This window comes from Lycorma delicatula, chromosome 10 (genome assembly GCF_047948215.1).
Source record: "Lycorma delicatula isolate Av1 chromosome 10, ASM4794821v1, whole genome shotgun sequence".
Classification (NCBI taxonomy): Eukaryota; Metazoa; Arthropoda; class Insecta; order Hemiptera; family Fulgoridae; genus Lycorma; species Lycorma delicatula.
The window spans coordinates 31,183,329-31,197,574 of record NC_134464.1 but is presented as its reverse complement, the minus strand read 5'-3'; the positions used below and the strand labels follow the sequence as shown (position 1 = coordinate 31,197,574).

At 28.8% G+C, this 14,246-nt stretch overlaps 1 protein-coding gene across 2 annotated transcripts in view; it reads left to right on the top strand.

The window, feature by feature from the left end:
• LOC142331205 (interference hedgehog-like) overlaps positions 1–14,246 on the top strand; it is a 354,772-nt gene that overhangs the window by 307,000 nt on the left and 33,526 nt on the right. For both annotated transcript variants that reach the window (XM_075376940.1, XM_075376941.1), the window contains exons 4-7: positions 61–152; positions 3,568–3,791; positions 8,209–8,407; positions 11,302–11,514. In XM_075376940.1, coding sequence (XP_075233055.1) covers positions 74–152; positions 3,568–3,791; positions 8,209–8,407; positions 11,302–11,514 — 715 coding nt within the window. In that variant the 5' untranslated portion in view covers positions 61–73. The remainder of the gene's footprint in view (positions 1–60; positions 153–3,567; positions 3,792–8,208; positions 8,408–11,301; positions 11,515–14,246) is intronic.

Genomic DNA, 14,246 nt, shown 5'->3' with positions numbered 1-14,246 from the left:
TTTAATTATGTAGCATAGTTTTAACCATTTTTAAATGTATTTGTGCTTTTTTTTTTACAGGAATGCGTCCACTATGGCTGACGGATATTCTGCCTCTGCGGCTGTTACAGTCTTCTTTATTCTAAGTTTGTTCTTCACACCTCTTGCAGCAAGTATGTAAATCAAATTTGTTTAATCATAAATATTTATATGTACGTGCATTACAGTTTAAGAATAACCAGATGTGTAAAAACAAAAATAAAATATAATTTATAATAATAATAATTTGTATTCATAACAAAAATAATAATAATAAAATATATTGTTGTAACCAATAAAAAGCAGTATTTTTTTTTCAAGTGTTGCTTTCAAATTAGTTGTTCCATTCCATTTGTTTATTACTGGTTACCAGACAAGGAAAAGTCCTCTGTTGGAATTGCAAAAATATTTTCCACATTTATATTTAATTGCATTTGTGGCAACTGTTATTTTTTTCTCCAAGCATGTATTTTAAGCAGTTAAATTATTAAAAACATTAGATTTGAAAAAATTCCAGCAATTTCATTTTTCACAAAAGTTGTTCAAAAATTTTACCAATCTAAATTTTTTCTTTCCCGTCTTGTGCTATAGCTGTAAACGGGAAAGTATTGTAATCGATCTAATTTGGGCATATGCAATTTTCACTGGATCTTGAAGTTTTGACACCTAAGGAATCCAGAAAATCAAGAAACTGGATGGAAATTTTCTGGGTGTTCATATGAGCATGTATGTGTGTTTAGTGTTGCACTCTAGATCAAAATCTCCAAAAGTACTGGACTGATTTTGACCAAACTTGATTACTCAGATTACTTCTACGTATATGAAGAAATAATGCCATTAAATTTTCAACTTAAAAGGTCAAGGGGGTGAGCTATAGAGCAAGGTTTTCTTTGGCACATTTGTTAACAATTAAGAAATAATAATAATTGCAAAAAAACATGTTTTTGTAAAATTGCACCCCTACCCCAAAAAATGCTCTAAACTAGTGGCTAAGCGGGAATACTGGTCAATAGTACTTCCTGTCACCATAAGGATTGGTAGTGTAGCAGTAATGCAACATTGACTGGCCAGGTTACATAGTATAAATTTTGTATTTATTTTATTTTTAAATTTAATTTTAAATTGTTTAATTATGACCTCATATTTATATATATGTAGTTATTTTATTTAATTGACTTCCTATGTTTTTGTATATATGATTGTAATTTTAATCTTTTAATTCTAAAAAGAATTTTTATGTTTGATATGTATTTTTATATAAATATATCTTATATACAAGTGATGATGCGAGATCCCACGAAAGTGCTTTTGGAATACAAAAAATACGGTTAGCATCATTTCATTTACTTTGTAATTCTGTACTTGGTTTCTGTAATTGGCTATCAAGTTTGGTTTTTGATTATAAAAATACAGTTTAGTGGTACAGAGTAATATGGGTCTTATAAGTATTGACTTTAGAAAAATCTTATATTAATTTATGTTATTATGTCCAGATATACAGTATATACATATTTGTAGAAAGTTTAACATTTATTTTTTTCTGTTTGGTTTTTTTTACTGTGCCATGAACACTCATTATTTGGAAATAATGAGTGTAGAAGGAAGATTAAAGAAAAACAAACCAACATACTTGGCGTTTATAGACCTAGAAAAGGCATTCGATAACATAGACTGGAATAAAATGTTCAGCATTTAAAAAAAATTAGGGTTCAAATACAGAGATAGAAGAACAATTGCTAACATGTACAGGAACCAAACAGCAACAGTAACAATTGAAGAACATAAGAAAGAAGCCGTAATAAGAAAGGGAGTCCGACAAGGATGTTCCCTATCTCTGTTACTTTTTAATCTTTACATGGAACTAGCAGTTAATGATGTTAAAGAACAATTTAGATTCGGAGTAACAGTACAAGGTGAAAAGATAAAGATGCTACGATTTGCTGATGATATAGTAATTCTAGCCGAGAGTAAAAAGGATTTAGAAGAAACAATGAACGGCATAGATGAAATCCTACGCAAGAACTATCGCATGAAAATAAACAAGAACAAAACAAAAGTAATGAAATGTAGTAGAAATAACAAAGATGGACCACTGAATGTGAAAATAGGAGGAGAAAAGATTATGGAGGTAGAAGAATTTTGTTATTTGGGAAGTAGAATTACTAAAGATGGACGAAGCAGGAGCGATATAAAATGCCGAATAGCACAAGCGAAACGAGCCTTCAGTAAGAAATATAATTTGTTTACATCAAAAATTAATTTAAATGTCAGGAAAAGATTTTTGAAAGTGTCTGTTTGGAGTGTCGCTTTATATGGAAGTGAAACTTGGACGATCGGAGTATCTGAGAAGAAAAGATTAGAAGCTTTTGAAATGTGGTGCTATAGGAGAATGTTAAAAATCAGATGGGTGGATGAAGTGACAAATGAAGAGGTATTGCGGCAAATAGATTAAGAAAGAAGCATTTGGAAAAATATAGTTAAAAGAAGAGACAGACTTATAGGCCACATACTAAGGCATCCTGGAATAGTCGCTTTAATATTGAAAGGACAGGTAGAAGGGAAACATTGTGTAGGCAGGCCACGTTTGGAATATGTAAAACAAATTGTTAGGGATGTAGGATGTAGAGGGTATACTGAAATGAAACGACTAGCACTAGATAGGGAATCTTGGAGAGCTGCATCAAACCAGTCAAATGACTGAAGACAAAAAAAAAGTACACTCATTCTACTGTATTTTTTATTTTCTTGTAATTATTATTAGCTTGCGCATTTTATTACTGTCAATTAGTTATGCTATTTAAGTTGGTTTCAAGAGGATTAACAAGTAATAAGAATGTGTAAACTAATAAGCAGATTAATTTAACAGTTAGGTTATAATTGTATGATTTTGTAAATCGCATTCTTTATTCAGTTTCAATGCATTAGATGATGATACTTTTAATAAAATATTCAGGAAAATGATGTGTCCACTAATCAAAGTGAAAAATAATTAAATATTTTTAGATCTAATGTAAGTTGTATTTTACATTTAAAAATACAACATTTAGAACAGTTTTTATGATTTTAGAAAGTCTAGAGATATGTAAATAAAAATGACTGAATTATTACTTATTTCTTGTTTAAATGCTTTAGAATGCTAATTATTTTTTAATTTGCAATACATAGCAATGGTTGTAGCTAATAAATTGTCAGATATTATTTCTAACTTAAATCAGAATTATCATTTAAGAAACTGTATGTTAATTTCTATATCTTATGTTCAGTATAAGATCTATCCAACTTCTTGTATTAGTGAGTGATGCAGCAGAGTTTGACATTATATACTGAACTTGCTTGCAGTGTTATTTTTTACTTATTGATTATAATAAAACATAATTATACATTAAGAACTTTTATTAATTAATTACTCATTATTATTAGATAATGACAAGATATTTGATTCATTCTATACTATATCTCATTATTTTGTTTAACAGGATAATTTAATACAGTGTAGTATACATATTTATTGCTATGAAGAGTCAGTTAATTATTTTTTTGTTTTCTTAGGTGTTGGACTGTGGTTTGTAAGATCTCCTGAACCGATAGTCGCTCCACCAGGTGATGAAGTAGTTTTCGAATGTTCATTAAATGTCCCGGCTGAATTAGTTCGTTGGCGTCATATGGGTGAACTTCTGTCAATGGATCAAAATACTGACAGTTCTGTTCGTATATCAAGTTCATCTCATTTAGTTGTTAAAGTAATTGATGAAAAACAAGCCGGTGATTATCAGGTATGATCATGTTGTTTCATCATTTTTTTAATGTTTGGATTATTCTGGTAAAAACATCTGTTTTTCATTATCTTCAACTTTCATTTGATGTAATCACAAATAGTTTAGGATTTTTTTTTACACTTTAATCAAAAGTGTAATAATAATAATAAATTAATGTCCTTTTTTATTTTCTATTATTCATGCAAAGTTTAATTTATTTTTAACGGTATGTATGTAGTACGTTAATGATGTAAGGTATTGTTATTAGCTAAAAAATTATACTTTCAGAATTTTATATTTCTTTGCATTGAATCCTTAAATCAGAAAATTCTAGTATCTTGATTGTAAAATTCTGTGTGAAATATGTAATTTTTTGTATGAATAATTCATGTAATGTGTAATGGACGTACTGGTATGTATGTGTGTTGCTATTATTTGGAATGGTGTCACTTACTGTGTCCTGAATAATATCGGAATTTACACCCAGCCTGCTTACATCTTGATGTTGTGTTGATGATAGATAGCCATCCTGATCCCGTAAAGGGAGATATCCACCTGTGATGATTCCAGTCACCACACCACCCCATCCATTCTAAGATCTGATGGGCTTTACCAGAGGTTGTCTTATTGACTTTCAGACACCGATTATATATTATAATCATCAGCTAGGCTACTGTTAGAATAATTCTACCAAGGCATTTGCATCATGATTTTTTGCTCAACTTTTGCCTTTGGTGTAGGTTTCTTTGGACCTCTTCACTCTTCTGTCATACTTTGTAGCCCTCACAACTTTTTAATAGAATACATGAAAGCATGATGATACACACACCTCACTTTATTACCGAAGAATACTAATTAATATTTATCAAGGAACTTTAAAAAAGCTATATACTTTTAAAATAAGCTATACTTTTTAAAAGCTAGATTGCATTACTAATTTGAGGCTGATAAAAAAGGCTTAATCTCATACCCCATAAAAATTGTTGATCGCAAGAGTGGCAATTTTAACCTACAACTACCCTAAGTCTGAAGTCTAACAATTACTTAATTAAATTATAAAGTTAATAATTACACAGAGAAACAAAACGAGATTACAAAACCTTCCACACATAATTTCATCACAGAGGAGAAAGAAAGTTAAATTGTACATCTAATCTAACTAGGACTTGATGCCAAAAACAACTATCTTGGCGAAGTAAGCACGACCTCTTGTTACCCAAGCTGCTACTGTACTATTAGAACATAAAATTGCCTCAATAACTCTCTGCAGGACTTTAGCTTCATACTTGGGACAAACATACAGGACATGGTTCGCATTGTCATAGACCCTGCAGACCAGGCACACGTCCAAACCAACCAAACCATACTTAGCCAACGTATCCCTAAAAGCAGCATATCCATATAAAAATTGTTTAATATGCCATTTGGGGGAAACCCATGTAATAACTCGCAAACCTTTAACATTTGGAAAATTGCCATGCATGGAACAGCCGTCAGAAGACTCATACCACCTAACCTGCCAAGACTGAAAAACCTTGTCCCTCAATTTCTCCAACATAATTTTTTTTTTAAATTTTTTCTTGGGCCGAGAGATAAATTGGCCTGTCTTTTTGGCATTATAGTGCATTTGATGTTCAGTGGCAAGGATTAGTGGCAGTCTGTCTATGATTTTATTATTTCTTGTTACATCCTACCTCCTTTATTTCATTCCTTCTTCCATGGGTAGGTAACACAGAAATTATGACGCCTGCACTATAGTTCCATCTATGTTACCATCTTCTAGATGGTGGCAAGGCAGTCATCTATTTATTGTAGTTCAATGAGGTGACAACTTTTTATTTGGATTATCAAGGTGTTGAATGAAAAGCTACTAAATGGATTAAATTAAGCATCTTACTCTGTTTAAAATTTAAATCTAACATCATAAAATTTGATGTGGTACTTTGTGTGTTAAATGGACTGATTCTGACAAAAAAAAGTTGATGAAGTTGCTACACTTTAAAGAGATCTGACTTTCTTGAAGTTATACTTTAAAACTGAAAATAATTCAGTTGAAAAAAAATACTCATGTCTGAAACAGAAGTTTTATATAATTTAAATATCTCAGTATGTTGGTGTGAAATTTTTTTACAATTTATCTGTTGTGTGGGGATTTGTCAGGTTGGGAAGAGTTTTCATCTGTTATCACTGGGTAGACTTATTTTAGTCCTCTCCCCGAAAAATTGGAGTGATGTAAATTTTCTAATATTTTATTGTTTCTATTCATCATTTTTAATCAGTTTTTATGATTTTTCTCCAAATGGTTTATTTATAATTTTTGAAACTATCTGCAGTCCTTGTCTCAGGAGTGGGGATGATATAACTTCAGCCTTAGAAATAATCTTTTGTCCAAATAGCCTAAAAGATTGTAAATTAAATAATATAAAAAAATTATTTAATATTTGTTATATCTTGTAACATATATGTTATATTTGATTTTTTTGTTTTGTAAAAATTGTAAAATTACATTTTACAATAGATGTATACAATACATTTTTGTAGGACAAGTTTGGAAGATTTTGTTAATCTTTTTAACTTTTACTGGTTAAATGATTTAATTTAGAACAATTTTTTATTGTATAAGCAGTAAATAAGTTATTCAGAATTAAAAAATATTCAAATATGTCACTGTAATATGGGGGAGTTAAATTTTAAGTTTTGAACATATGCTGGGAAATTTGTGCGGTAACATTATTATATTGATCTATTATTGCTGCATGTTATTAAATCATTTTCAAGATTTTTTCATTTTAATCCCTAATTTTAAATTTATATATTTTTTCTACATGAACTTTTTTTTTATGTCTGCTTTCAATTTTTCTTTACTGTATTCATTCATCCTTTGAAATTACACTACCTAAATAAAAAAAGCCCTTTAATTTGTGGTTTTTTTGTGTTTTCTGATCTGAATATTTTATTCACTAGCTTCTTTCTTTTTACTTCCTTAATACGAAATAAAGAAAGTATTGTGATCGCGAACAATTTTGGTTATCAGATTTCAACAGAAATATCCATTTTGACCATCCCTGAATCCATTTTGACTAGTTTCAACATGACATATGTTTGTATGTATGTACATATGTATCTCACATAACTCAAAAACGATTAGCTGTAGGATGTTGAAATTTTGAATTTAGGACTGTTGTAACATTTAGTTGTGCATCTTCCCTTTTGATGCAATTGACCTTGACCAAAAATGTCCAAAAAAGCCTGAAATCCAAAAAATTTGGATATTGACTTTTTCTTAACTGCAGTAATAAGCCCTCATTGAGAGCTTTTCGACGATATATCATTAGTGGTATTTATTTTCATTGGTTCCAGGGTTAAAGCCAAATAAAATTTTAATTAATGAAGTATTTGGTTTTTATAAGGGAAAGACACATTGGTTAGAATCAGACTTCATTTCCTTTTTTTTTACCTTTTTTTCAAATTTAAATATTGATTTATTAATAATTATTAACCTCTGATTGTAATAGAAATTTTACAATAAATAATAATTCAATAATAAAAATTAAAAAAAATTATGAAAAAAATATCAGAAGTTATTAATGAAATAAAATTTTATGTACTTTTCATTTTGAAAATATGTGTATAAGTAATTTAATAGGTGTACAAGGAAATCATGTGGTATCCACATCAGATTTTTTTAAATTTTAATAATTTTGATGAACTGTTATTTATTTTCAAATTATTGCAAAGTGATGAATCTGTATTGTTAAGCATTTTTTTCAAATAGTTTTTCGTTTTGGCTAAATTAACGACATAGTAATCAAATCATAATGATTTTTTTTTCTTGGTTTTCGTTGTTCATAAATTTTCCTTCAAATCCTATATCCTTGATTAATTCAAGGGAGTTACAGTTCCTGATCATCTCAGCTACTCGATTCTTTTCAGTTTATTATTATTGACCTATATAATTTTTTTAATCTGTTTAACAGTCCTGTTATCATAAAAATTTAATACAATTTACTCCATTACACATTACTGAATGCAATGTGTAAACATCTAAAAATATGATATAGGTAATTTTGTTTTACTTTTCATCCTGTAAAAAAAAGGAAAAAGATCAGTCTAAAACTAAAAGTTCTCTTTTTTTATGCCCATGTTCTTATTGAATAAAAACTAATAGTCATGTGCATTTCTACTTCATAGTCTATTTTAGTAATAATGGGACAACAATACTGTGGTAGTGCAAAGGATATTTCAATAAACTGATAAGTATATGACTTTTGATAAGTTAGGCAAATTGCTGTAGTGCTGGTTGACTGTTTGATAAGTTACTGGCTTAGGCATGCATGTTGTATGCCATCACAATTATATGCTGGTCTTAATTATGTGTTCTGAACACGTTATAGTTTTTTATAATTTTTATATATTTATTTATTTTGTTTTTCAGTGTGTAGCATGGTTTGGTGCATCTGCATTAGCATCAACGCCAGCAAAATTGACTTTAGCAGAATTAAGGCCTTTTCTTTATCAACCACCTAGACATTATAGTGTATCAGTTGGTAATATTGTTACTATAGACTGTCCAGTACCTGTTAGTAATCCTGCACCTGTTATCCAATATTTTCACGATGATGTTAGATTACCCAGTAAGTTTAATTATCATTATTTTTTATCATAACCTAAATTAAGTCTTGAATTTTATTTTAAGCTTTTTCTGCTCCATGATATGGAGAAAATAATTTATGTTTTAGATTATTTCTATTAAAAATTCCATCTTTTCACATTACCTGATTAATGTATATGAAAATGAAATTCCTCAAATATGAGAAAAATAATTGAGAAGCTTGCAGTAAGTAGTCTCAAATATACTGAGGGCTCTTTTCTTTCAATCATCTTATTTAAATCTGTTTACAGCATCTTATCTTTAAAATTCAATAAATTATTAGAATTTTTTTTTGAAGGCAGTGTGTTCATTTCAAAATTAGATTGTTTTATTTAAAATTTCATTTTTCATTTTATTTTATACTTAACTACAGAGTGTCCCATATAAAACGCAGCCCAACCTTGTATTGGTAGGTATTGAAATAATTAAAAGGCATGTGCAAATGCAAATGTAATTTTAATTATTACCATCCATTACCTTACATTTAGAGTAAATTTTGGAAGTGGCCGCCATCTTCTTGAATACAAGCTTCAATTTTTTTTACAGCGTTTCTTGCAGCTTTTTTCCAAGTTTGTGGCTGGATATGTAATACAGCTTGTTCAATATTGACTTTCAATTGTTCAAGTGTTCGTGGTTTGTTGCTGTAGGCTTTTTCTTTGAGGTAACCCCATAGAAAAAAATCCGCCGCAGTCAAATCTGGAGTTCTTGGTGGCCACAAGCCTCGACCGACAACACGATTACCAAAGAATTCCTCGGCGAAATCAGAGGTTGAACCTGCGTAGTGCGATGTCGCACCGTCATGTTGTAGCCAGCAGTGTCTGTCTTCCTCTTCCAAGAGTGCAATGAACTGAAATAAAATATCCTGATATCATTCTGCATTAATGTGTACTCGAAAAAAATAGGACCGATTATTTTCTGCCGCGATATCGTGCACCACACTCCCAACTTCTGCGGATGTAATTGTTTTTCATGATAAACGTGGGAATTTTCAGCACTCCAAATTCTACTGTTTTGGCTGTTTACGTAGCCATCCAAATGAAACTGTGCTTCATCTGTGAAAAATAATGAATCCATAACATTAATTCCCTCACGCAGAAATCGACGGAACCGTTGACAATATTGTAGCCGTTTTACTTTGTCGGGCTCAAGAAGTTGATGAACCATTTGAATGCAATAAGGTCGTAATTGTAATTGTTTGTTCGCCCGATGAACAGTTGATTTAGACAAATTAATTTCAGCAGACAAACGTCTGATCGATTTATTTGGCGAGGCGAGTAATCGGTCTTTGATTTCAGTGACTGTATCTGTATTCAACACTGACGCATATCTTTTGCGTTCATTGTTATTAATAGAACCGGTCTCTCTAAATTTTGCAACTAACCTTAATACTGATGTTTTGTTAGGAGCTGGTTTATCTGGGTACTTATGGCGAAACAAATCTTTCATCTAGTGAAAACACCATCTTGTCTCTAGCAATACACGGAACGTTATGATTGCATTGTTGTTACTATCGGTAGTGTTCTACTGCGTCGCCGCAATGTTCAGATGTTGGACGAGTCCATTTCAGTAACGAGTAGAGGAGTAAGCTTGACTTTTGAAATTTCATGGATGAGTGATTGATGGAGTGCGTTTTATATGGTACACTCTGTATAATTTATATTTAAGTATTGGGAAATACTAGTTGTAGTTTGCATTAACATTTGATTTTTTCACGAGTTAGTCAAGAATTTCAAATGAAACATTACAATGATAGTATTTTATTTAAATCTAACAAAATATGGATAAACATTTAGTAATTTTTTATTAATACAGTTGAGTATCAATGTGAACTTAAATAATCTAAACTGCCAAAAATCTAAGCAGTAAGTTTAATTTACCTAATGTATACAATTTATATAACGTATGAATCTTGTAAGCTTCTTGAACTTATTTACATTTCCATCAGAAGAATGAGAAAATTGAGATTATGACTTTTATTGTGTTTTAATGAATCAAAACCTATTGATTTACTATAAGTTTGTGATTAATTTACAAAATAAATAAAAAATTGTAATCTTTTGCTGAAGAAATGCAAACAAACAAATTGAAGATGATTAAATATAAATATTAAGGATGATATTTTTTTCATTTAGTTTCTGGGTTTGAAAGTTGTGTGATGAAAGTGGAAAAGAATGGTTAAAAAAATGATGTAGACTCTGGAAGGTTCCCACTTTTTAATTAAGAAGATGTAAAACATTCAAAAGAATTTGCTTGTTCTAATAAGAATGATTCCAAGAAAGATAAAACAATAGAGTATGTGATATCAAATGTTAAAACTTTTTCTGCATTAGAGATTTCATTATCTTTTTATTACTATCAATCTAAATTCCTTTACTTTGTGTAATTACCTTTACTTAAATAAAAAGAAAGAAAAATCTACAGCAACAAATTATTATTAAAAAATTAGTAATTATTTCAAATAACCTATCAGTTTTAATAATAGCTTGTTTGAATATGTGTTTATCCCTTTTAAAACATTTTTTATTAGTCTGTTGTAAAGCATATATAAACCTTCTTTTTAAAATTATCAAATTGTGCTTAAGTTGCAAGTTTTCTCTGCTTAACAGTGAAAATACACTGATAGAATTCATGTATTTATTGATGTTCCTGAATTAATTATAATCTCCTATTATTGTTTTTATTAATAAATTTCAAATTGACCTAGGTTATAATTATTTTGGATTATTGATATTTTACTATATAGTTCAATGTTGAAATTTCAAAAATTTATGTGAATAAAAAATTATGTTGAATTTAATGAATTTCCATAATGTACTGTATGCTTTATGTATTCATTTGGAATGTAATTTTATTTTAATTGTCAATCCATGATTTCAGCTACATCAGAAATAGTTTCGACTACTGGTTCATTAGTACTAGTTAATGTAACGTCAAAACATTCTGGTATTTATACGTGTTCTGCCACAAATTATATTACTGGACAGACTGTATTATCGCCTGTTAAAACAACAGTTATGGTTACAAATTCAAATACTCCATCACCACCAAGATTTTTATCTACACCACAATCACTGTACGTCATGCAGGCAGGTAATTAAAAAGAAAATACTTTAAACGTCTTATAAAAATACATTAGTTGAATGGGTGGTGGTTTTCACTGTAATTTTTTCCATTTGTTTTGTTTATTAAAAGGTGTTTTTCTTTTGATTTTATAATCCTTCTCATGGTTTTGAAAACTATTAATATTTGGCAGTGTTATTAGAAGTCTACTTTTGTGAATTCAAAATTGTAGTTCAATTTAAGTGTTATACTTATATTTTTCTTATGATTAAATGAAATAAAAAAATTTTAATCATTTACTGAGATTTAACTCTGGACAAATTGAATGAAAAACAGTTTAGTGACTATTTGTGAACTGTTCAAGATGAATCTAGCTCATGGTAATGTAATTGAGTTGGAACCTGATCTTAACTGAGCTACAATTTTTTCCTTTTTATTTCATAACGATATAAAATATCACTCATCCAGATACAAGAATAACAGGAAATATACTTTTATGTAATATTATTAATAAACATCTAAATAAATTGCAGTATTAAAACAAAAACAAAATTAAGCTTGATAAATTAATGTAAATGGAATAATCTTAATGTGTTAGAGATACTGTTCTGAAACCATTAGCTGGTAGGGAGTATATGATCTTTCATTTTTTGGTCAGATATTTAGATTATACTATATTAATAAGTAAATTTTGTTTTTATTTATACTTAATAGAAAGGTTTTTGGAATTGTACGGCTGTTGAAATTTAATTGCATATGGGATTCATATATATTTTAGATAAAATATATTTATTGTGAATCATTTAGGAAAGAATTAATTACATTTGCAATCCATTTATAATTAAATATTGAGCTAAATAGAGATAAATAATCTACAATTGTAAATTTACTAATAATTTTATCTAAATATGAATACTACCAAAGAATATTTATAAGATAAAAACTCGATCATAATATTTTATTCATTCATAGCCAAAACATTTCACTGGGAACATTAAGGAGAATTGAGAATAATGAAAGAGACAATGTATGTCATTTTAAGCTATAGGTTACTACATAAACTGAAATGGCAAAGCTACATGTGTATAAATATACACAGTTCAAAGTAAAGCAGTATAATATCTTACCCTTGTCTATCAAAGCCTTCTCCACTTAAGAGTTAACATGTAGAAAGATTTAGTTAAATAATTAGATAAATAACTTCATTAGTACTTATAAAGGTTACTGATAATTGTAACCTTTAAATGAAATTACATCAAATTATAGCCATCCTCAATTTTACTTTATTCTGATTTTTCTACTTCTATTTCTTTTATTGCATATTGTAAAGGGTGGAAAATCACAGTTTGTTAATGAGCTGTAGAACTATGCAGAACATGTAAAAACTTTAAAATTTTATTAAAAATTGGTTTACCATCATAAAGTAAGTAATTACTTGTAATTGTGAGTTTGTTGTAGTCTCCATTGCATTTTTTAAAGTAGCTCATTAATAGTCTATCTTATTCAAAATAGTTGACTTTTCTAGACCATTCTTGTTTTGAATAAAAAAAAAGGTAATTCTTCAGAATAACAAATGTTTTATTTAATTTATTTTGGAAAATAGAACCCATGGAGGAAGTGCATATCATTTGGACTCATATTGTTAGACCCTCTCAGAAGCAGGCAAGCATTGTATCCCTTGTTTTAGCCAAACCGGTGTGCAAAGATGTGGTGTTCAGGTATCCCACTTGTCCCTTACCTTTTCAAGAGCACTCACAACCACATGGTAACCCAGTCTATGTGTCATCTGTAATTTCTCTTTATTTGTGAAGTTATTTATCTAATTATTTGAATAAATCTATTTACAGTGTTAACTTTAGCTGGAGAAAGCTTTGATAGACAAGGGTAAGAAATTTACTTTGAACTATGTATTTATACATATGGAGCTTTGTCATTTCAGCTTATGTGACCTGTAGTTTAAAACGACATACATTATCTGTTTCATTATTCTCAATTTTCTTTAATGTTCCAAGTGGACTTTTTTGGTTATGAATGAATAAAATATTATGATGCAATTTTGTCTTACAAATATTTTCTGGTATTATTCATATTTATATGTAATTATTAGTAAATTTGCAGTTGTATATTATTTATCTCTATTTATCTCAATATTTAATGATAAATGGATTGTAAATATAATTAAATTATCATTAAAAAAAAGATTGTAACTCATTCTTAGAATTTTCTTAATATAAGGTATGAGATTGCAATATGGATCTATAGCTATTCAGTATTCTTGATATAAACTCTATATGAGTCATAGCTTATTCATCTTTTGATGCTAAAAAGAAAAAAAGATGATTCTATATAGCTGTTCTTCTAAATGACATAGCTTACTGTTGAATAACAAGAGTTGGTTCATGAGTTAGATATTTCTATTGAACTATATTCACAGAGGCTGTTCAGTAAAATGATCTGGAAAGCTTATGATTAATGCTGAATTGGCTAGTGTATTTGTACAGGTATAATTTCTAGTAATTTGAGATGGGATTAAAATTTTAGAAAGGAGTTGGTTTTAATAATTAAGAAACTAAACAAATGAGTATTTATTTGTGTATGTATAATATTAATATTTTAAAATATTATACATATTTTTTTATTAAAATTTAAAAAAAATGTTTTGTAGTGATATGTTGGAATTATATGAAAATATTAAAATGCACAAGTAAAAGAAATCACATGAATATTTTATTTAAAAAAATATGATTCATACAAAATTGGTA